The 24,325-nt window shown below is 46.8% G+C and overlaps 1 protein-coding gene across 1 annotated transcript in view; it reads left to right on the top strand.

Annotated features, from left to right (window-relative positions):
- RTF1 (RTF1 homolog, Paf1/RNA polymerase II complex component) overlaps window positions 1-24,325 on the top strand; it is a 212,769-nt gene that overhangs the window by 153,530 nt on the left and 34,914 nt on the right. Inside the window, exons 11-12 of the mRNA XM_030214087.1 lie at window positions 9,467-9,574; window positions 9,799-9,876. Of these exons, the coding sequence (XP_030069947.1) occupies window positions 9,467-9,574; window positions 9,799-9,876 (186 nt within the window). The remainder of the gene's footprint in view (window positions 1-9,466; window positions 9,575-9,798; window positions 9,877-24,325) is intronic.

Raw genomic sequence — 24,325 nt, 5'->3', positions numbered from 1 at the left:
CATGCGCGGCCATCTTCCCGCCCGAACTGGCTCGTGTTCGTCAGTCTTCTTTTGTCCGCGCTCGGTACGGTCATGTTACGCCATTCGCGCCCCTTATGTTGACCTCGCGCGTCTTTTTTGGCTTTCGTTTTCGGGGTAGGCCCTTTTGAGGCCTCGGGTCGAATTTTTTCTTCCCCTGTTTTTGGTGCCTTATCGCAATCATGAATTTTGATTTCGCCGGCGTGATTTTTCCGCCCATGTCATCGAAGTCTCCCAGCGGCTTCAAGAAGTGCACCCAGTGCGCCCGGGTAATCTCGCTCACTGACAGGCACGCGTCGTGTCTTCAGTGTCTGGGGGCTGGGCACCGCCCGCAGGCCTGTAGTCTTTGCGCCCTTTTACAGAAAAGGACTCAGGTAGCGAGATTGGCCCAGTGGAACGTTTTGTTCTCGGGCTCTTCGTCGGCATTGGCACCGGGAGTATCGAGTGCGTCGACGTCGACAGCGTCAAGACCTCCGTCCTCGGCCCCGACTGCATCGAGGCATCGACCCTCTGCATCGGGGCCGAGACATCGGAAGGCTGCGTCGGCATCAGTGGTACCGGTACCTCCATTACTGCTGATGTCGTCGGACGGTGGTGCTTCGACTGGAGTGCAGGTGAGGGCTGTCCATTCCCCTGCTGGTGGCGGTGAGCCTTCGGGTGGGTCTCCCCCTACCCTGAGGGCTCCTGCGGTACAGCCCCCCCGAGACCTTCTTCGGCCTCGGCCCCGAGGAAGCGACTGCTGGATTCTACGTCCTCCTCGTCGGTACCGGGAAGCTCCGGTGACATGCTTTGTTTGAAAAAGTCAAAGAAGCATCGACACCGGTCTCCTTCCCGTATCGGTACCGAGAGCTCTGGGTCGCCGAGGGAGTCGGCACCCAGTAGGCATCGGCACCGGGAGGACCGCTCACCCTCTGTTCAGGAGGTGTCGATGCGCTCCACCTTGGACAGCCCGGAACAGCCTCCACGCCCGGAACAGACTCTGACATAGACTCCTGCATCGGCTTCCATGTCTTTCTCCACAGCCGCCCTGCACGAGAGTCTCCGGGCCGTTCTCCCAGAGATCCTGGGAGAGCTGTTGCGCCCTTCCCCTCCGGTACCGAGGGTGCTTGCGCCACCGGTACCGTCGAGCGAGGCGCCGGCTGGCCCCTTGCCCGGGGTGAGGTCTCCGACATCGGTGCCGCTTGCGGTACCGACTGCGGTCGCCTCCCAGGAAGGCTCCCCGACGACGTCGGCGGAGGGAGCTTCGCCGGTGCGGGCGAGGGAGTCTACCTCTCAACGCTCCCATCGTGGCCGTGGTTCCACGGAGTCGAGTCGGGCACGGCTTCAGACACAGGTTCGTGAACTTGTCTGATACCGATGGTGAGGCCTCGTGGGAAGAGGAGGAGGACATCAGATATTTCTCTGACGAGGAGTCTGATGGCCTTCCTTCGGATCCCACTCCCTCCCCTGAAAGGCAGCTTTCCCTTCCCGAGAGCCTGTCTTTTGCGGCCTTTGTCCGGGAGATGTCTACGGCCATCCCCTTCCCGGTGGTTGTGGAAGACGAGCCCAGGGCTGAAATGTTTGAGCTCCTGAACTATCCTTCTCCACCTAAGGAAGCGTCCACAGTACCCATGCATCATGTCCTAAAAAAGACATTGCTGGCGAACTGGACCAAGCCATTAAGTAATCCCCACATTCCCAAGAAGATCGAGTCCCAGTACCGGATCCATGGGGACCCAGAGCTGATGCGCACTCAGTTGCCTCATGACTCTAGTGTTGTGGATCTGGCCCTAAAGAAGGCTAAGAGTTCTAGGGAGCATGCTTCGGCGTCCCCGGGCAAGGACTCTAGAACCTTAGACTCCTTTGGGAGGAAGGCCTACCATTCTTCTATGCTCGTGGCCAAAATCCAGTCTTACCAGCTCTACACGAGCATACACATGCGGAACAATGTGCGGCAGTTGGCGGGCTTGGTGGACAAGCTCCCCCCTGAGCAAGCCAAGCCATTTCAGGAGGTGGTCAGGCAGCTGAAGGCGTGCAGAAAATTCCTGGCCAGAGGGGTATAAGACACTTTTGATGTTGCGTCCAGGGCCGCTGCTCAAGGTGTGGTGATGCGCAGACTCTCATGGCTGCGTGCCTCCGACCTGGAGAATAGGATCCAGCAGCGGATTGCGGACTCGCCTTGCCGTGCGGATAATATTTTGGAGAGAGAGTAGAGCAGGTGGTAGAGCAGCTCCACAAGCGGGATACCGCTTTCGACAAGTTCTCCCGCCGGCAGCCTTCAGCTTCTACCTCTACAGGTAGACGATTTTTGGGGGGAAGGAAGACTGTTCCCTACTCTTCTGGTAAGCGTAGGTACAATCCTCCTTCTCGACAGTCTGCGGCCCAGGCTAAGCCCCAGCGCGCTCGCTCTCATCAGCAGCGTGCGCCTCAGCAAGGCCCCTCGGCTCCCCAGCAAAAGCAAGGGACGAGCTTTTGACTGGCTCCAGCAGAGCATAGCCGACATCCAAGTGTCAGTGCCGGGCGACCTGCCGGTCGGAGGGAGGTTGAAACTTTTTCACCAAAGGTGGCCTCTCATAACCTCCGATCAGTGGGTTCTTCAAATAGTCCGGCAAGGATAGTCGAGCCCGTGCCATCCTGGCACGAAGGGCTGGGATTCTATTCCAGGTACTTCCTTGTGGAAAAGAAAACGGGGGATGCGTCCCATCCTAGACCTAAGGGCCCTGAACAAATATCTGGTCAAGGAAAAGTTCAGGATGCTTTTCCTGGGCACCCTTCTCCCCATGATTCAGGAAAACGATTGGCTATGCTCTCTGGACTTGAAGGACGCCTACACGCACATCCCGATACTGCCAGCTCACAGACAGTATCTGCGATTTCAGCTGGGCACACGTCACTTCCAGTACTGTGTGCTACCCTTTGGGCTCGCCTCTGCGCCCAGAGTGTTCACGAAGTGCTTGGCTGTGGTAGCAGCGGCACTTCGCAGGCTGTGGGGGTACACGTGTTCCCATATCTCGACGATTGGCTGGTGAAGAACACATCCGAGGCAGGAGCTCTACGGTCCATGCAGATGACTATTCGCCTCCTGGAGCTACTGGGGTTTGTGATAAATTATCCAAAGTCCCATCTTCTCCCAGTACAGAGACTCGAATTCATAGGAGCTGTGCTGGATTCTCAAACGGCTCGTGCCTATCTCCCAGAGACGAGAGCCAACAACTTGTTGTCCCTCGTCTCGCGGGTGCGAGCATCCCAGCAGATCACAGCTCGGCAGATGTTGAGATTGGTGGGCCACATGGCCTCCACAGTTCATGTGACTCCCATGGCCCGCCTTCACATGAGATCTGCTCAATGGACCCTAGCTTCCCAGTGGTTTCAGGCTGCTGGGGATCTAGAAGACGTGATCCACCTGTCCACGAGTTTTCTCAAATCCCTGTGTTGGTGGACGATTTGGTCCAATTTGACTCTGGGACGTCCTTTCCAAATTCCTCAGCCACAAAAAGTGCTGACTACGGATGCGTCTCTCCTGGGGTGGGGAGCTCATGTCGATGGACTTCACACCCAAGGAAGCTGGTCCCTCCAGGAACGCGATCTGCAGATCAATCTCCTGGAGTTACGAGCGGTCTGGAACGCTCTGAAGGCTTTCAGAGATCGGCTGTCCCACCAAATTATCCAAATTCAGACAGACAACCAGGTTGCCATGTATTACATCAACAAGCAGGGGGGCACCGGATCTCGCCCCCTGTGTCAGGAAGCCGTCAGCATGTGACTCTGGGCTCGCCGTCACGGCATGGTGCTCCAAGCCACTTACCTGGCAGGCGTAAACAACAGTCTGGCCGACAGACTGAGCAGGATTATGCAACCTCACGAGTGGTCGCTCAATTCCCGTGTAGTGCGACAGATCTTCCAGGTGTGGGGCACCCCCTTGGTAGATCTCTTTGCATCTCGAGCCAACCACAAAGTCCTTCAGTTCGGTTCCAGGCTTCAGGCCCACGGCAGACTGGCATCGGATGCCTTCCTCCTGGACTGGGGGGAGGGTCTGCTGTATGCTTATCCTCCCATACCTCTGGTGGGGAAGACTTTGTTGAAACTCAAGCAAGACCGAGGCACCATGATTCTGATTGCTCCTTTTTGGCCGCGTCAGATCTGGTTCCCTCTTCTTCTGGAGTTGTCCTCCGAAGAACCGTGGAGATTGGAGTGTTTTCCGACCCTCATCACACAGGACGAAGGGGCGCTTCTGCATCCCAACCTCCAGTCTCTGGCTCTCACGGCCTGGATGTTGAGAGCGTAGACTTTGCCTCTTTGGGTCTGTCAGAGGGTGTCTCCCGCAACTTGCTTGCTTCCAGGAAAGATTCCACTAAGAGGAGTTACTTCTTTTTATGGAGGAGGTTTGCCGTCTGGTGTGACAGCAAGGCCTTAGATCCTCGCTCTTGTCCTACACAGACCCTGCTTGAATACCTTCTGCACTTGTCTGAGTCTGGTCTCAAGACCAACTCTGTAAGGGTTCACCTTAGCGCAATTAGTGCATACCATTACTGTGTGGAAGGTAAGCCGATCTCAGGACAGCCTTCAGTTCGCTTCATGAGAGGTTTGCTTTTGTCAAAGCCCCCCTGTCAAGCCTCCTACAGTGTCATGGGATCTCAATGTCGTTCTCATCCAGCTGATGAAACCTCCTTTTGAGCCATTTGAACTCCTGCCATCTGAAGTACTTGACCTGGAAGGTCATTTTCTTGGTGGCAGTTACTTCAGCTCGTAGAGTCAGTGAGCTTCAGGCCCTGATAGCCCAGGCCCCTTACACCAAATTTCATCATAACAGAGTAGTCCTCCGCACTCACCCTAAGTTCTTGCCAAAGGTCGTGTCGGAGTTCCATCTGAACCAGTCAATTGTCTTGCCAACATTCTTTCCCCGTCCTCATTCCTGCCCTGCTGAACGTCAGCTGCACACATTGGACTGCAAGAGAGCATTGGCCTTCTATCTGGAGCGGACACAGCCCAACAGACAGTCCGCCCAATTGTTTGTTTCTTTTGATCCCAACAGGAGGGGAGTGGCTGTGGGGAAACGCACCATATCCAATTGGCTAGCGGATTGCATTTCCTTCACTTACGCCCAGGCTGGGCTGGCTCTTGAGGGTCATGTCACGGCTCATAATGTTAGAGCCATGGCAGCGTCGGTAGCCCACTTGAAGTCAGCCACTATTGAAGAGATTTGCAAAGCTGCGACGTGGTCATCTGTCCACACATTCACATTTCATTTGCTGCCTGCAGCAGGATACCCGACGTGACAGTCAGTTCGGGCAGTCAGTGCTTCAGAATCTGTTCGGGGTTTAGAATCGAACTCCACCCCCCTAGGCCCATGTTTATTCTGTTCCAGGCTACACTCTCAGTTAGTTGGATAATTGTTAGGTCAATCTCAGTTATGTCCTCGCCGTTGCGAGGCCCAATTGACCATGTTTGTTGTTTTGAGTGAGCCTGGGGGCTAGGGATACCCCATCAGTGAGAACAAGCAGCCTGCTTGTCCTCGGAGAAAGCGAATGCTACATACCTGTAGAAGGTATTCTCCGAGGACAGCAGGCTGATTGTTCTCACAAACCCGCCCGCCTCCCCTTGGAGTTGTCTTCCCTTGCCTTTGTTTTGCTACATATGGGACTGACGAACACGAGCCGGTTCAGGCGGGAAGACGGCCGCGCATGCGCGGTGCGCATCGGCACGCGAGGACTAGCAAAGGCCTTTGCTAGGAAAGTGTTCCGATTGGAGGGGCTGCCGTGGACGTCACCCATCAGTGAGAACAATCAGCCTGCTGTCCTCGGAGAATACCTTCTACAGGTATGTAGAATTCGCTTTACCGAAGTTATAAGAGCTGATACATGGGCGGGCTCTGTAAACACATATTTCTTCCCATCGAGTCTTACTATACATTTGCAGGGGTACCTTAAAAAAAAAGGTGCCCCCCAATTGTATTATTTCAGACTTAAGGAGCAAGAATTGTTTCCTCCGTCTCCTTGTCTCCTTGGAGACATCAGGAAATAATAATATCTTATAACCCAAAAAGGGTTTTTCTCTATTGCGAAAGAAAAGACTGAAGATCCAATTTTTATCCGGTAACAAGGCAACGGTAGCAACCAGAGTTGCGCCGTTGCTAATTCGGAATCAGAAATCTCAAGCAAAAGAGATACATCTATTGGAGTTTCAGGAATTTGATTCAGTTCCTTTCCTGGGACATAATAAGCAGAAGTAAATGGTGGTAAATTCTGGTCTGATATATTCAAAATATCTCGCAAGTATCTCTTTAACATATCAAGAGGAGGAACAGTCTTTATCTTGGGAAAGTTTACAAATCTTAAATTATGACTTTTAGTATAGTTATCAAAGATTTCCATTTTTTTCCTGAGATTAGTCAAGTCATTTGTCATCAGAGGTTGTAATGTTTCCAATTTCGTAATCCTTTGGTCAACCTTTTCGGCTCTACTATCCATTTCTTTAGTCTTTTCCTCCATCTTTCTTAAGTCTTTCTCTAATAAATTCACTTTTGGAACAGTTTCATTTGCCTGTTTCAAGAAAGAATGTCCCAAGGCAGAAACTAAGTCCCATAGTTTATCTGAAGTGACCTCCTTTGGTTTAACAATTAATTCCATAGGCATTTCAAACCTCTCGGACGCCTTCACAGGGATCTCGCTCTGTCCTTCGGTGCTTCTCCCCGCATTCCACGGTGGTAGTGTCTCTCCGACTTGCGATGAAAGCGAGTCCTCCACTCGAAGTTCTTCCGGGTCCCCACCACCTTCATTGGGAGACCCCGTCGAGTCAGCAAGAAAGGAGCTTGCTCCAACCGGTTGGGGAGGTGGAGTCCGCATAGCGGGGCTGAGAGTGGTATCTAATCCAGGGGAGACCGATTCTCCAAACACGCCGGACATCCCTACTGGCAGCGTCCTGCTTTCTAAAGCAACTCTCTGCGGTCGAGCAAAGCGGTCCATAGGACCAGGTAAAGAGGGGGTAGGTAGCGGGGCTCTGGCTATCACTCTCCCCCTTCGTTTAGGCATTGTAGAAGCAGCAATGGAACGCGACTCACAGCGTCTCAATAGAATGTGGCCATCTTGGATTTCCGTGGCGCCCAAGGGGAGTTTTTTGCAATCTGGTTAGATCGTTAGTCTTGAGCCGACTAGATTACTGCAGTGGCATCTATGCAGGGTGCACTGGCGTACTCCTAAAGAAGCTTCAGACCGTCCAAAACACAGCAGCTCGACTCATCTATGGAGTGTCAAAGTTCACCAATTCCAGTCCACTTCGTGAGAAATTACACTGGCTTCCTGTACAAGAGCGTAGAACTTTTAAAATCTGTGCCCAAGTCCACAAGATTCTCTATGTAGCAGCCCCTGCGTACATGGATGCCCTTGTCCACCTACCGCCAAGAAACTCACTCAGTACTGCCCGTTCTTACTTAACCTTCCATTACCCTGCGTTTTCTAGACTGAAGTATAAAACCATGTATGCTTCCACCTTTACCTATGTCAGTACTCACTTGTGGAATGCACTATCAAGATCAGTGAAAACGGTTCAGGATCATCTGGCTTTTAGGAAGTCGCTTAAGACCTGCTTATTTGAGCAAGCGTACCCCAAAGATCCTGTCCAGCATCACTAACCTGAGGACGCTGCCATTATGGACTTGACCCATTTCCTTATCCTTACCTCTCCGCCCTGCTTACCCCTTTCCATTTATTGTAACCGTCTATTTGTTATTTAAATGTTGTAAGCCACATTGAGCTTGCCAGCGGTGGGAAATTGTGGGATATAAGCGCTGTAAAATAAATAAATAACATAGTAAATGACGGCAGATAAAGACCTGTACGGTCCATCCAGTCTGCCCAACAAGATAAACTCATTTTACATGATATGTGATACTTTATATGTATACTATACATACATGTAAATTGAATAGCAAAGTGTATTACAGGTGTGACGTGAATAAGCTCACCATGAGAAATATGGGAGGATGCTCTTATCAAAGGCCCACTGTCTTGTCTGATGGTGGCAAACAGTAAATTCCTAAAATAAGTTTATGAAACAAGGCATATGTAAGTTTGCTCATCTCCTGGAGTGATATCTTTTTGACAACCTTTATTTCTGTACGTGGACAAGGTGAAGCTAAACTGTATTTTAGTCTGTACTTAACATATTTATTTCTCTTTGAATGATTTTATATTTTGTAAACCGCTCAATGCTTATTTTTAGCCTTAGCGGTATAACAAATACTTTCAAATAAAATTTTAACAAACTTTTCAATCACCTAACTGTTCTGTTAGTTTGAAACTTCTATCATTTTTTGAGTCGGGGGGGGGGGGGAGGGGTGCAGATCCCAGTGCTATCCTTATTTCCTTTTGTTTCCTTCCTAATGCTACCTCTTTTCCACTCTCACTGCCACTGTTTGGCTTTTATATGCGCACAATGCAGGTTTTTTTGTTTTGTTTTGTTTTTAAATTCTCTTCTGAAAAGGGAGCCAAGTAGTTCTGAAGGCTCATATTCCTCAGCAAGGTTTTTTGTTGGTTAACTGAGATATTGCAGACCACAAAGATTCTGGATTCTGAGGTGATACTTGGCCTAAATAGGTATAACATAGAGAAGCGAGATGGGGGATATGATGGAGGCATCAGATACCACAAAGGTCTAAATGTTGCCCCTGAAGCAAACCTTTTTTGTGGAAATGAAATTTACGGATCAAGAAATCATGGGATTTCAAAGAGGTACACTCAGAAGTAGCAAATATTTCTCTGTAGAAGGGATAGTGCACTGTATATTTGTCTAAGGGAAGGACAAATAGTAATGGAAGTAAGGAAAGCATGAAGTAAATACAAGGGGGTTCCCTATTCATGAAAACCAGAGATGAACTGGGATCTGTTGCATAGTTTCAGGGATAATTTGAACAAACTAAATGTCCTTGTTCTTTTTTGCCAACATACCTGTGAATCTGTTAGAGGTTAATGAACTGAACCTTTGTAAATATGTGCATTTTCATTAGTCAGTTTTATTTGACCACAATTTTGTTGAGGGAATGCTAACAGAGAACAAAATTGACCAAAATGAAATACAATTTTTCCACTGCATACACTTTAAGCTTTAGAGGTTGCTTATTGTATCAGAAGGTGGGGTCTTAGCTACAACTGTACACTCCTGGGAGGTTCTAGAGGGAGCATTATCTAGTAAAAGCAGTTAATGTAGCTGTGTTTAAAAAAGGGTTTGGGAGAAATTCCTGGAGGAAATATCCATAAACCGTATTAAGTTAGACCTGAGGAAACCAGAACTTATCCCTGGCATTAAGTAGCCTGGAATCTTGCCACTTTTTGAGACACTTGTCAGGTACTTGTAACCTGGACTGGCCACTGATGGAAACAGGATGCTGGGCTGGATAGACCCTTGGTCTGACCCAGTAGGGCAACTCTTACGTTCTTAATCTTAAATCTGAAGAGTTTGGCTGTTGAATTTGCAGATGTTCTCTGCGGGAATGCAGCTACCCACACTAGATGAGGTCAACAAGAAGGAAGTAGCCATTAAAGAAGCTGTCAACTACAAATTCAATGATCAGGACATTGAGGAGGTAAGTACTGAAGCTGCTGAACTTGCTTACCTTAGATTTAAGATCACACCTGAAAATAATAGCTATACTATAATAGTTTATTGATATGAGGAGTGTTCATGTCTCCCAACGTAGTATTGTAAGGACACATTTTCCAGCAACTGCTTCTGTCTCTTCAGTTCTATGTATACATGACTTTTCTTGATTTCCTTTCTTGTTCTCATGTTTCATTTTCTTCGGCCTAGATTGTGAAAGAGAAAGAGCGGTTCAGAAAAGCTCCTCCCAATTATGCCATGAAAAAAACACAGCTCTTAAAAGAGAAGGTAAGCAGTGCTACCATGACACCACTAGGTTACATTGGCAGAAGACACGATGGGAATCTCTTTACTTGTGGATCCATTTTTACTGTTCATAAAGGTGATTGCAGTGTTTTCTTTCAGTGCTTTCAGAGAATTGCAAGAGATGACATTGATATCCTGACTTGTCCTTGAGTAGCCCTTAAACACTATGGAACTCATAACTATCTAGCATCCCTATAGCTTGTAGTCTTTGTAATGTGTTGCACTTCAGACTGTTGTATTACTTTATCTGTTTTATTAAACTGAATGCCACATGGCTTAGTGGTAGTGCTGTATACTTTGAGGAGAACCAGGCTTCAGTTCAGTCAGGATGTGGGGAATTCTATGAAGACAGCATTCACATCTAATGCTGCCATGTCATTGCACAGCTGCAACAGCTTGTGGCAGGATTTAGAGCTGAGAGAAACCATCCTGAACTTTTCTTTGACCAAATACTTGCTCAGGTCCCTGAGGTCTAGGATGGATTGACATCCCCCCTCCCCATTTTTTTGGGCATGAGGAAGTACCTGGAATAGAATACCTTCCCTTCTTTTCCTGATGGAACGGGCTTGACTGCACTGGCCTTTAGAAGGGTGGAGAGTTTTTTTGCTACTACTACTACTACTTAGCATTTCTATAGCGCTGCCAGGGTTACGCAGCGCTGTACAAGTTTAAACACGGGGAGGGACAGTCCCTGCTCAGGAGAGCTTACAATCTAACGGTAACAGACTACGTAGTCAGTGTAGGTAACAGGAATGGGGAAGGTGGTTAGGCGCCAAAAGCAAGGGAGAAGAGATGGGCCTTGAGTAAGGACTTGAAGATGGGCAGGGAGGGCGCATGGCGTATGGGCTCAGGAAGTCTGTTCCAGGCATAAGGTGCTGCGAGGCAGAAGGGGCGGAGTCTGGAGTTGGCGGTGGTGGAGAAGGGTACAGATAGGAGTGATTTGTCCTGAGAGCGGAGGTTACGGGTGGGAACATACGGGGAGAGGAGGGTAGAGAGGTAATGGGGGGCAGCAGATTGAGTGCACTTGAAGGTCAATAGAAGAAGCTTGAACTGTATACGGTAGTGGATGGGGCAGTAGTTGGAGGGACAGGTGGGGTCAAGTGATGGTTTTTTGAGAAGTGGTGTGACTACTGCGTGCTTGAAGGTGTCAGGGACAGTAGCAGTGGAGAGAGAGAGGTTGAGGATGTGACAGATTGAGGGGATAACTGTAGGAGAGATGTTGGTAAGCAGATTGGTGGGAATGGGATCTGAGGAACAGGTGGTGCACTTGGAGGAAGAAAGAAGGCGAGCAGTTTCCTCTTCGGTGATCTCAGGGAAGGAGGAAAAGGAGGCCGGGTTAGGTTGGTTAAGGGAGTGGGTTAAGAAGTCACAGGGAGGAGAAGGCTTGGAAGTGAATTCAAGGTTGATCTTCTGCACTTTATCGCGGAAGTGGTCAGCTAGTGATTGAGGAGAGAGTGAGGGAGGGGTGGGAGCGGAGGGTACTTTAAGTAGGGAGTTGAGGGTGGCAAAGAGGCGACGAGGGTTGGAGCCAAGAGAATTGGTTAATTGAGAATAATATTCCTGTTTGGCAAGGAATAGGGAGGACTGGAAGGAGGATAGCATGAATTTGTAATGGGTGAAGTCTGATAGGGTGCGAGATTTCCTCCAGAGTCGTTCAGCAGATCGGGTGCAGGAGCGAAGGTAACGGATGCAGGGGGATAACCAGGGCTGCGGATTAGTGCGCTTAGTGGGGCGAGAGACAGATGGTGCTAGGGTATCCAGAGCGGTGGAGAGAGTTTCATTGTAGGTAGAGACAGCCGAGGACTTCCTGATGCTGAGAGCTAATGGAAGACGCTCTGTGGGCGGTCTTTTTAGCCAATGGAGTGTGTAACCTATCCAGACTATTTGAAGAACCCAACAGTCTGAGGTTACAAGGGACCAACGTCTCTTGGAAAACATTCAGCCTCCTCCTTACCGGAAGGTCATCCGTGGCATGTACTTTGATTGCGGCTATGCTGTCCTGGTGCCAGTCAAATGTTTATCCCTTGCTTTGACTGGGAGCAGGCTGGGACTTCTAGGAACGTTGCTACCTAAGCTGGAGCTGCTGTTGCGGACAAATGCTACACCTCTGAGAATAGAGTAGGATTCTCTTCTAGGCCCTCCAGAAAACCATCTGAATGAGGAGGATGCAGAAGGAGGTGGTCAAGATAGGAACTTGACGGTGGTAGTGGATGAAATCAGTGACCTCTTCCACCCTGTCCCCGAAAAGATTATCTGTTAGGCGTGTGACGTCCACTAACCTTTCCTGAATAGCAGGTTCTAGGTTAGACATGCAGCCATGAAAATCTACACATTCCCACTCCTAATGTGGAGAATCTGGATGCCACATCAAGTGCCCCTTGCCCAAATAATGTCCTGGGCTCCTTCTGCTTCTTGGCTAGCTGGCGAAGCTCTAAGGCCTGCTCCGGTGGGGGAGAATCTGCAAAGTCTAGCACACTATGCACCAAAGACTTTATGTTGGTAGGTCTGGATGTGGAAAATGACCTGGATGTGGGAAATAAGCATCAAGGCCTGGTAAACCTTTCTTCCAAAAGAACCAAGGTACAAGCTTCCCTGCCCAGGGGAGCCAAGGCATGAGTCTTTGACCTCCTAGCCTTTTTGAGAGCGGGTTCAAACACCATGACGTGCCTCGAGTGGTGGGGCAAATTGAGCCTTCTCAAATCCGGGAGCATTCTGGATTCTATAAACAGTCTGCCACCTTAAGTATGACCTGCACAGAGAGGGAGTTTTCCCAGTTCATCTGCGCGTCCTTGAGAATGCTGTGAAGGGGCATTGTCACAGCTTCTCTAGATGGAAGTCATAATCCAGGACAGTTAGCAACTCCACCCTGGGCTCATTCTCAATTTCTAACTTAAACGGAATAGGTTCTGCCATTGCTCATACAAAACCAGTGAGAGTTCCTCAGGTGCAGATGTCCTTCTCTCCTGCAGTGGTGAAGGATTTGAAGATATGCCACAAGACCTCTTCTCTGAGTACCCTGACTCTCTTCAGACTCCCATGAATGGTCTGACTTGGACTCGGCAAAATATTCCTGATGAGAGATCCGAGTCTGTCTGCCTCGGTCTCCTAAAGCGATGTCCAGGCCATGATGCCGGATGACAAAGGCCTGGTCTACTCTGCAACTCTGAAGCAGTTTCTTGTCCCGCTGTCGAGAACATTACCGCAGCAGTCGGCGCTGTTACCAACGACTGCTTGACAGGTCATGGGCCAATTCGGGCTGCAGTGGTACTACAGCTGGCACAAGCACCCTCAATGCCAGTGCATTTTTTTATGCAACTGCAGCAAGCCTGCAAGCTGCTCCTTGAGCAAGGCCTGGATCTGTTCATTGGGGGCAGGCTTTGGTAAAGGCTGAGCCAAATTGTGGTTGGAGATAGTCTGAGAATCTGCCAGTGTCAAATTGGAAATGGAACCCCTGCTGCATGGAGACTGACGCACAGGTACTACAGCAACAGAGGAGAGCAATCCTCTTTGCGCCACCGCTTCTTAGGTATTGGCGATGCTGATGCCCCTGCTCTGGCGCTTCCAGCACCATGCTTTGAGGGGGACATACCAGTGTGGCTTAGCCTTCGCTCAGTGCTTGGCATTGGGGTCCCTCAACACCAGTGAAGTGGATATGGAATCAACACGCCTCCTGGGTGTCTGGTCTAATGTTAGTCAGTTCTGGGGTCGTGTCTTGGCACCCAGTGCTCCAGACAGGTTGAGACCTCCTCGATTCCAGTGCACTCCCAGTGTCGGACGCATCACTAGCAAGCTAACCACTTGAGTCAAAGTGCTAACAGTACCTTCACCAACGATCCTGTTCGCATACTGATAATCTGCAAAGTAGAAGCTGTACTCACAGTAGGAGTTCCCCCTGGAATGACAAGATTCTCCCCCAGCTGAGTCACCATTGCTGTTTGCACTCCTGAAAAAGCTACTTCCTGGTTGCGGGTGAGCCGCACATTCAACAAGACTCAAAAACACCCCTCTCAAACTGCCTCCCAAAGCTCCCGCCTCTGGCAAGAGCGAAGAGGTAGCAAGGGAAGAGACAGGCAGCAGTCGAAAATGCTCCAAAGTTGCTTGTCTCATCGGAGGTATGAAGGAGGGGGAGATAGGGGAAGCTCATGGATCTTAGCACGTGCCCATTTTGCTCTAAACGAGCCCGAGCGAGGCACAGCACAACAAGGAACAGATTTTGAATCTCCACTTTTCTAGTGCAAGATTTTCTAAGTTAGTAATACTGGGTGATTTTAATTTACATCTTGAGGATAGCAGGGACAATAATACTTGAGTTTTGGGAATTTTTACAGGCTTTACAGTTTTCTAAGTTGCTAATGGTTTCAACTCAGGAGAATAGTCACACTTTGGATTTTTGATTCATCTCTGATAACTTTTTGTAACTGGAAATCTGTGATTTGGTCTGATCATTTGTGTTGTAATTTTACACTGAACATAATTTTTTATTTATGCATTTGTGTATCCCACTATTATCTGAAAACAAATTTTGGTTTAAAGTGGCTTACAATTTCTATTTTGGTGGAGTTACAGTAGTGTTGTGCAATGTGGAGAGGACATCTATAGTTTGTGTGGTTATTCATAGAGTTTTTGAAGAGATAGATTTGAAGAGGAAACGGTAGCGGTAGCTTTTGTGTTACGTTGTAGAGTTTTGGTGATTTATATAGTTTTTGAAGAAGTAAATTTGAAAGGAAGGTGATATCTTTGTGATTTGCTGTAGAATTTTTTTAAGAGGTAGGTTTTCATGTCTTTTCTACAAAGATGGCCGACAGGTAAGGAGCCCTGAACAGAGCTCCAGAGGTCCCGAGGAGTAATCCCATCACTAACCATCCTGAGCCATCAACGACCGGAAAGGACCGGACGGATCCCGAATCGAGAGGAGGACTAGCGAACCACGACGGCACCTCGGAACCCTAGAACCCCGAGACCGATCGCGGCAGTCCACTGACCTCGTGGCCACAACACATCCTGATAAAGTACCAATTAGACCATCCCGCCCTGCTGAAACAGGACCGGAATGGACCGGAGCGGATCCAATTAACAAGAAGGACCAGAGGACCGAGACAGCCTCCCGGTACCCAAAACGGGCACAAGAATCGCAGCCGATTGCCAATTACAACAGCACACCCACCTCGTGGCCGCGACACACCCCGACAGAGAAACAACCAGATCACAGTTCTAGGGGACCAAACGGCAACCCAACTGCAAACGGAAACAGACCACACAGCGAACACCAATACTAAAATAAAGGTTCTGAAGGACACTATTGCCTGGTACCGAGGTAGGACCTACCTAAGGGAGCTCCGACCCCTCCGAGCTGGCATTGGGCCGAGAGAGCAAAGCTAAAGCCATAAACAGAGCTCCGGACACACAAGACGGCCAACGCAATCCCGGAGGAGCCCGACGGTCGTTTAACAATCTCAGGCAGAGAGAAGCAAGTGAACCCCTCTCCACGAAGCACGCACGGGCACTCCACAAGCTACAGACATAGCTGTGGCGCAGAAGACCGCCGACGCAATCCCGGAGGAGCCCAACGGTCGTTGGCGATTTCCTCAGGCAGAGAGAAGCAAGTGAACCTCTCTCCACTGGGTGCGCGAGGGGCACTTCGCTCGTCGGCTCTGCCCGCCTGACCAAAAGCTAGAGGAGAGCAACGAGAGGGTCCAGGTCGTGCCAAGGTCTCGAAGAGATCCGCAGGCTCGACCGTGCCCCCATGCCCCCCACAGCTCACTTGCTACCACATGAAGACAAACGTCCAATCATTCAACCCTCACCGGACCAGAGCAACGCGTGGAACATACAACTTAGATGGCAAAGAGACCGGGTGGCAAGCTAAACTGAACAAAGTGGCCTACCGAGAAGCAGCAACCTCGAACTCCAAAGGTAAGTTCGAGCCCTGAGGACGAACCCCTGTGGAACGAAAAAAAAAAAAACCGAACCCAGCAAAAAAGCAACCTGTTGAAAACGTGCATACATCGCCTAGGACGAGAAAATGGAGACCGGAGCCTCCAATGCTGCTGGCAGATTGCCTGCCCCCGATCAGCCCTATTGATACCAGCGAGGAATTCGCCGTGACTCAATCACCATAAGAACATCCTCAGTCCTATTGGATCACTGGTAATATCTGAACTGAACATTATTACCTTATTGTAGAGCTGAAATGCTCCCGTATGCCATAAGTATTAATAACAATGTAGCAATTTGATTTAAACTGCTGTATTTACTCAGTAACACTGTAGCAGACTGGTGAAAACAAAATCTACCTTTAAATGCTTTAAAACTGCCTCTAAATGTTGTAAATTGTTATGTTGCAAGCACTGTTTATAACCTTTGGCAGCCTTGTAGATGCCTAAATACTGTTTATATCCTTGGCAGCCTAGTAGACGCCTAAACACTGTTTATATGCCTGGCAGCTTAACAGATGCTTAAACACTGTTTTATGTTTGGCAGATATTAGATAAGTAAACGCTTCATGCGATGCAAAATGCTGTAAGACCTCTAATGCCTCTACCTACTTTGATCTAAGTGCACTGTTTGTAATGATTTGAATTCTGCTCGCTCTGTTCCGAACATAATGCTTATACTAACCTAGATTCTGCCTCACACAATCGCTAAACCCCAACATTCTAAATACACAAATTAACGTGCACACTAACACTGATATGAACACCAGGAAAATACTCCTAACTATTTACTGCCTCACCCTGCTCCAACACGCACCTACAACCCTAGACACAGCTAACAGCCTCACAATTCACAAACCACAAACAAATCACGAACACAACATGCACACCCAAAAAGACAAAGAAACAGACCATGAAAAACCTAACATCCTCGGACCCCAGCATAGATTAGGAAAGAAAGAACGTCCAAAACCATCTCATCAAAGAGAAAGACAACTAATAAATATTACCCCAAACCCGAATCCAAAAGAACAATACCAACGAATACAAATAGGTTACACTAATACCAGATCAGTAGTCAAGAAAACCACAACACTGACCGACTGGATCACCTTGATTTCCTACTCATTAGTGAAACCTGGATCCATGATCCCAAAGACCCAATAATCTTAGAGCTATGTCCACCAGGATACAAAATTACCCACTGGACTAGAGAAGGAAAAAGAGGAGGAGGCATAGCAATAATCTATAAATCACAATTCACAGTTACCACAACAGCAGAATCCATCCTACCCCAACTTGAAATAGCCTCAGTCAGAATTAACCACCCCGACCTACTTGATCAACTAAACCTAATCATCTTCTACAGGCCCCCGGGCAATTGGCAAGTTTCACAAACACACTTTATGGACTTCATATCAAATATTTACGTGTCCTCCCAGAACCTCCTCATAGCAGGGGAATTAACCTTCACCTTGAAGACACCAACATAAAGAATGTAAACAAATGCAAGGATTTCTTCCAACTATGGGAGCTCCACTGACCTAACATGCAACCTACCCACAATAAAGGACACACACTAGACATTATAACTCACAAACTTTCATCAGAGCCCATCTTCATCATCACAGACACAAAATGGACAGCTACACCATGGTCAGACCACTACAAAGCACACATGTCCCTCTACTGGAAAAGAAAAGGGTCTCAACGAAAACAAGAAAAAAAGAACTTACACCACAAGAGGCAAAATAGACCCACTGATATTCTGGCAAGAACTATACACTGATGAATGGACAAAGCCTACAAACTCACCTCAAGTTCTACAAGAATGGGACAACAGATGCACAGCAATACTAGACAGTATAGCACCGCTCCAAACTAGATCTTCAAAAAGAAAAAAACTCAATACCATGGTTTAACGACGAACTGAAAGCCTTAAAAACACAGGTCAGAAGGCTGGAAAGAATATGGAGTAAAAAAAAGATGAACTCACTCTTAACGACTGGAAACAGTTGCAAAGAAAATACAAATATAAAATCAAACAAACCAAAAGAATGTACTACAATACCGTAATAGGACCAAACTACAAAGATACACATAAGCTCTTCTCGCTCGTGAACAAACTCCTAAACACCACACCGGTTACCTCTAACAACACAGACACCCCAACTGCAACCAACTTAGCGAAATATTGTAACGAAAAAATTATAAAACTCAGACGCATGATACCTTCGAATACCACAGATTATACAAGCATCCTTGAATGTCTTGACCCAAAACCCGGGGAATACCCAGCAGATCGTTCATGGACCAACTTCGACAAAATCTCAGTAGATGAACTCTCACAATGGCTTAAAAAATATAGCAAGTCTCAATGCAAACTAGACATTTGCCCTGTCAGCCTAATAAGAGCCGCCCCCAAACAATTCAAGAAAGACCTTAAGGACCAAATAAACCACAGACTCTTAAACGGTTTATTCCCCACGAATAAAGGAAACATCCTACTCACTCCTCTGCAAAAAGACGCTAAGAAAAGCACAATGGACCTAACTAATTATCAACCAGTTGCATCTATTCCGCTCATAACCAAAATAATGGAGGGCATAGTTACGAAACAGTTCACTGATTATCTAACTAAGCACTCAATTCTACATGAGTCACAATCAGGATTTCGATCAAATCATAGCACCGAAACTTTACTAGTGGCGGCAATGAACTCATTCAAAAAACCAATTGCTACTGGCAAGAATATACTCGTATTACAATTTGACATGTCAAGCGCCTTCGATATGGTTGATCACGGAATACTACTTCATATACTAGAATACTTTGGAGTCGGAGGCCCAGTCCTCAAGTGGTTCGAGGGATTCCTCACCACCAGATCCTACCAAGTAACAACAGACGCCGAAAGATCACCTCCATGGATACCAGAATGCGGAGTTCCTCAAGGATCCCCCCTGTCACCAACCATCTTCAACCTAATGATGATACCTCTAGCCAAACTTTTATCTGATCAAAACCTCAACCCTCACATATATGCAGACGATGTCACGATCTACATCCCGTTCAAACAAAATCTAAACGAGATCAACCAAAGCTTCAGAACCATGCATAGCTGGGCAGATTAATTCCAGCTAAAACTTAACGCAGAAAAAACTCAATTCCTAGTACTAACTTCTCAATACAACACAAACAATTACTCTACTATAATCACACCATACTGCACCCTTCTGATATCAGAAAACTTGAAGATTCTTGGAGTTACCATCGATCGAAACCTCACTCTCGATACCCACGTGAAGAACACGACAAAAAGTGGAGGAGTGGCCTAGTGGTTAGGTTGGTGGACTTTGGTCCTGGGGAACTGAGGAACTGAGTTCAATTCCCGGCACAGGCAGCTCCTTGTGACTCTGGGCAAGTCACTTAACCCTCCATTGCTCCATGTAAGCCGCATTGAGCCTGCCATGAGTGGGAAAGCGCGGGGTACAAATGTAACAAAAAAAAAAAAAAAATGTTCTACTCGATGTGGAAACTCAAAAGAATTAAGCCTTTCTTCCCGAGAAGCATTTTCCATACCTTGGTACAATCTATGGTAATCAGTCACCTGGACTATTGTAACACTCTGTACGCTGGCTGCAAAGAACAGACTATTAAGAAACTCCAAACAGCCCAAAATACCGCAGCCAGACTCATATTTGGAAAGACTAAATACGAAAGTGCAAAACCCTTAAGAGAGAAACTTCACTGGCTTCCACTCAAGGAACGGATCGAATTCAAGATCTGCACAACCGTACACAAGATCATTCACGCAGATGCTCCACTGTACATGTCTAGCCTTGTGGACCTACCGCCCAGAAATGCCAAGAGATCAGCCCGCAAATTCCTAAATCTGAACTTCCCCAGTTGTAAAGGACTTAAATATAAACAGGCATACGCCACTACCTTCTCCTACAGAAGTACACAGATATGGAATGGGTTACCCCCAGCCCTAAAAACTATGGACAATCTAAGCAATTTTCGCAAATCTCTGAAGACACATCTATTCAAAAGTGCCTACAAAGAGAACCCTTAAAGACACAAATCACCTCCTATCAAAACTATCCTATCAAATACCATCCTTTCTAACTCATCATCCATCTTCTGATTACTTTGACTGTATCCAACTCCCTGTCATGACTTTGTCATAACACTCTGTAAGCCACATTGAGACTGCAAATAGGTGGGAAAATGAGGGGTACAAATGCAATAAATAATAAATAATTAGAGGAGATTTGTGATGCTTCTTATGGTTTTTGGTATCGAATTCCACCATTTGGAACCCTGATAACTAAATCCTGCTATATAGATAGTTTTGTAGATGGTGTTTTTGCAGTTGAGTAGATGTAGGAGTAGGTAGTTCCTGTTTACTGGGCTGGCATTTCTTGAGAATAGTTCAATCATGGTAAGCATATATTCGGGTGCCATTCCAAATAGTATCTTGAAGATTAGGGTTCTCGCTTTCAAAAATATTCTTGCCTTGACTGGTAGCCAATGTAGTGTTTCAAGCAATGGGAATGCTTTTTTGTATTTCAATTACTTGAAAATCAGTCGTCTTGCCGTGTTTTGGACTTTTTGCAGTGATTTTAGTGTGTCTTCCTTGCACCCCTACATTTGCTGCATTGCAGTAGTTGTGATAGTATTGTTGATTGGACCAGTATCTGGAAAGATTGTCTAGGGAAATAGTTTCTTCTCAGTTTCCATAGTGTTCTGAAGCATTTTGATGTTACTGCTGATATTTGATTGTCCAGTGTTAGATGTTTGTTGAAAATGATTCCTAGTATTTTAAGTTGTGTTTCGATGTGGTATGTTTGTTGTTTGTGAATTTTTGGTAGGATGTGTTATGTGGGCTGGATAGTACTAGGAATTTGGTTTTGATCCTGTTCAGTTTGAGTTTGAAAGTTGTTGCCCATTCTTCCATGAGGTCCAGTCCTTTTTTATATTTTGTCCTGTATGTCTGTGATATTGTTATGGAAAGGTAGGAAGATGGTGACATCATCTACATATAAATGGGTTGAAACCCATTACTTCCAGTTTTTTTTTCCGAGTGGCGCCATCATTACATTGAACAGTATTGGTGACCTTGGCAATCCCTGTGATATGCCGCAAAGATCAGTGAGGCTGATGTATGGTTGGACATCTTTACAATGTAGGATCTGGTCTTTAGGAAGCTATTACATAGTAACATAGTAGATGACGGCAGAAAAAGACCTGCATGGTCCATCCAGTCTGCCCAACAAGATATATTTGCTACTTTTTGTGTATACCCTACTTTGATTTGTACCTGTGCTTTTCAGGGCACAGACCGTATAAGTCTGCCCAGCACTATCCCCGCCTCCCAACCACCAGCCCTGCCTCCCAACCACCGGCTCTGGCACAGACCGTACAAGTCTGCCCAGCACTATCCCCGCCTCCCAACCACCAGTCCCGCTTCCCACCACCGGCTCTGGCACAGACCGTATAAGTCTGCCCAGCACTATCCCCGCCTCCCAACCTCCAGCCCCGCCTCCCGATCTCGACTAAGCTCCTGAGGCTCCATTCCTTCGGCACAGGATTCCTTTATGCTTATCCCACGCATGTTTGAATTCTGTTACCGTTTTCATTTCCACCACCTCCCACGGGAGGGCATTCCAAGCATCCACTACTCTCTCCGTGAAAAAAATACTTCCTGACATTTTTCTTGAGTCTGCCCCCCTTCAATCTCATTTCATGAACCGTGTTGCCACTGCACTTCTGATTCCTATGTTGAATAGTGTCATTGGTGTGGTCTACTAGTTCGAATGCAGGTGACCTGTCAAATTGTAGTAGTAATATGTTTTGTCCTTGGCATATTATGCTTCTGAATTTCGTTATCAGGGTAGTTATGACCGTCTGTCTCAGTGCTGTGTTGTGGTCTGAAACCTGATTGGGATTTATAAAGAATTGAGAATGTTGTCAAGTATTCAGTTAGGTTCCCACACAACTCTCATCCTACCAAAAATTACTAGACCTTCCATCATTTTGGTCAGTAGTGGTATTGAGGCTACTGGTCTATAATTTGTGATATCACTGATCTTACTGGTAGTGTTTTTGGGATAGGTGTGAGTACTATGTCGCCTTTGTTGGAAATTGACCTCTTTCAAACTGTTTTAGAAATAATAGATTGGGAAGGGGAAAGGTTGATAATGTAAACTATTGGTTCAGGGTTATTCCTCAGTTGGAAACATCAGAGGAACACCCAGATGTTCTATTTGTAATTGGAAGCATACAACTCAAGAATATTAGATGAAATGGTGGTGGAGGATGTTTATAGTGGAGTCCAAGGTCCCCTCTGATAACTACCTATTTTATTTATTATTATTATTTATTTATTTATTACATTTGTATCCCACATTTTCCCACCTCTTTGCAGGCTCAATGTGGCTTACAATAAATCTAGTCTCACAATAATCCTAGTCTCAGGGAAGGCCTATAATACATGGAAATTTCTTCTCTGATATATTTCTACTTACCATAGGAAATATACCATTTGGACCTGTGGGGCAGATAGGGTTTCTGCCTCCTTACACCCACCCCAAGATACAGTGGACAGAGGAAACAGAGAAGACAGAGACTATGTTCGTTTGAAGGGGAAAGTCTTTATTACTTACCAAATTAGGTAACAACAAAGCAATCGGTCAGTAACAAATAATAATTTGTTATGAGAGGGAGAGAGACCACTGTGGTAAAGAGTCACGCAGTTGATCATCTCAGCCTCTGACTAAATATCACACACAGCCACTTATATACTCTTTTGCACAATGGAAATTCCCTCCCAAATCATACAACCTTGCAATTTCAGCTGTTTTCTGTCTTACATCAGCTAATTTCTGTCTTACTTTATTGTTTACATAAAATGGAAAAACACTATCTGAATGTTATAGAATACAGAACACAATATCTAAATGTTTATGAAAAAACAGAAGTCCAAGGTTTCTTTCACAGGAGATTATAGTCGCCACTTGCTACAGGATGGGAACATAGTCTCTGTCTTCTCTGTCCACTGTATCTTGGGGTGGGTGTATGGAGGCAGAAACCCTATTTGCCCCACGGGTCCAAATGGTATATTTCCTATGGTAAGTAGAAATATATCAGAGAAGGAATTCCCATATATTATAGCCCTTCCCTGAGACTAGGTAGTTATCAGAGGGGACCTTGGACTCCACTATAAACAAGGAGTAGCCTAGTAGTTAGCGCAGTGGACTTTGATCCTGGTGAACTGTGTTTGATTCCCACTGCAGCTCGTTGTGATTCTGGGCAAGTCGCTTAACCTTCCATTGCCCCATCTCCATTGTGCTTTGATTGTAACCACAGAAAGGCAGTATATCAAGTCCCATCCCCTATCCCAGGGGTAGGCAACTCCGGTCCTCGAGAGCCGCAGGTCAGGTTTTTAGGATATCCACAATGAATATGCAGGAGATAGATTTGCATACCATGGAGGCAGTGCTTGCCAATCTATCTCCTGCATATTCATTGTGGATATCCTGACAACCTGACCTGCCTGCGGCTCTCGAGGACCCGAGTTGCCTACCCCTGCCCTATCCCTATCCAGTGGTGTGCTGGAGCCGGCTCGCAAGAGCCGGTTGTTAAAATTTTTTAACGTTATGCGAGCCAGTTGTTCAGGCTGGGCAAGCCAGTTGTTTTTCAGGCTGGGCTCTCCCTCCTGCTCCCTGTTGGGCTCTCCCTTCTGCAAGCCGCAGGGTCCCGGCATGTACCTAAAGGCAGCCACCCTGGTGTTCTAGTGGATTCTTCAGGACAGGAAAGATCCCCAGTCTTTCCTGCCTGCTGCCAGCGCTGACCCTACTGCAGCCGCATCGCTCTTTAAAAATGGTTGCCGAGACTGCCAGCGGCTGGCTATACCCGGGAGAGAGCCTGTTGTTAAAAATTACAGCACACCACTATCCCTATCTCTATCCTGAATGTACACTTAAAGCTTCAAGAACAGTAAAATCTCCATGGTTCTCTGAGCTTTTAGAGCTCAGGAAGAAGTGCCGAAGGTTAGAGTGTAGTTGGAGAAAATCTAAAACCGAAGTAGAGAGGAACTGTTGGAAGATTGCTCAGGTTGAATATAAAAAAAGGTTTAAATTTAGCTAAAAAAAAAAAAAAAAACATACTACTCTAAGTTGGTAGTGATTAAAAGACCTAATTTAAGGAAGTTATTTGGCTTGCTTCAAGAAAATGTATTGGTGTCAAGTTCTTCCATTTCCTCTCAGCCTTCTGCAGAGGCCCTGGCTAGTAATTTTGCCTCTAAAGTATATATTTACCAGTCATTTCAGACCTTACTGGAACCTGATGGTCATAGTAAGCTAAATATTGATAAAGTGAATATTGCGTATTCCATTAGATAGACAGTGGTCTACTTTTGAGCCTGTATCTTTGCCTTTCATACTCTCTTTAATAAATAGGCTGTCTAGATCAGGTTGTCCATTAATCTTATTCCT

Source organism: Microcaecilia unicolor, chromosome 9 (assembly GCF_901765095.1).
Source record: "Microcaecilia unicolor chromosome 9, aMicUni1.1, whole genome shotgun sequence".
Taxonomy (NCBI): domain Eukaryota; kingdom Metazoa; phylum Chordata; class Amphibia; order Gymnophiona; family Siphonopidae; genus Microcaecilia; species Microcaecilia unicolor.
The sequence above is the reverse complement of the archived record's forward strand: the minus strand, read 5'-3'. Positions and strand labels throughout refer to the sequence as shown.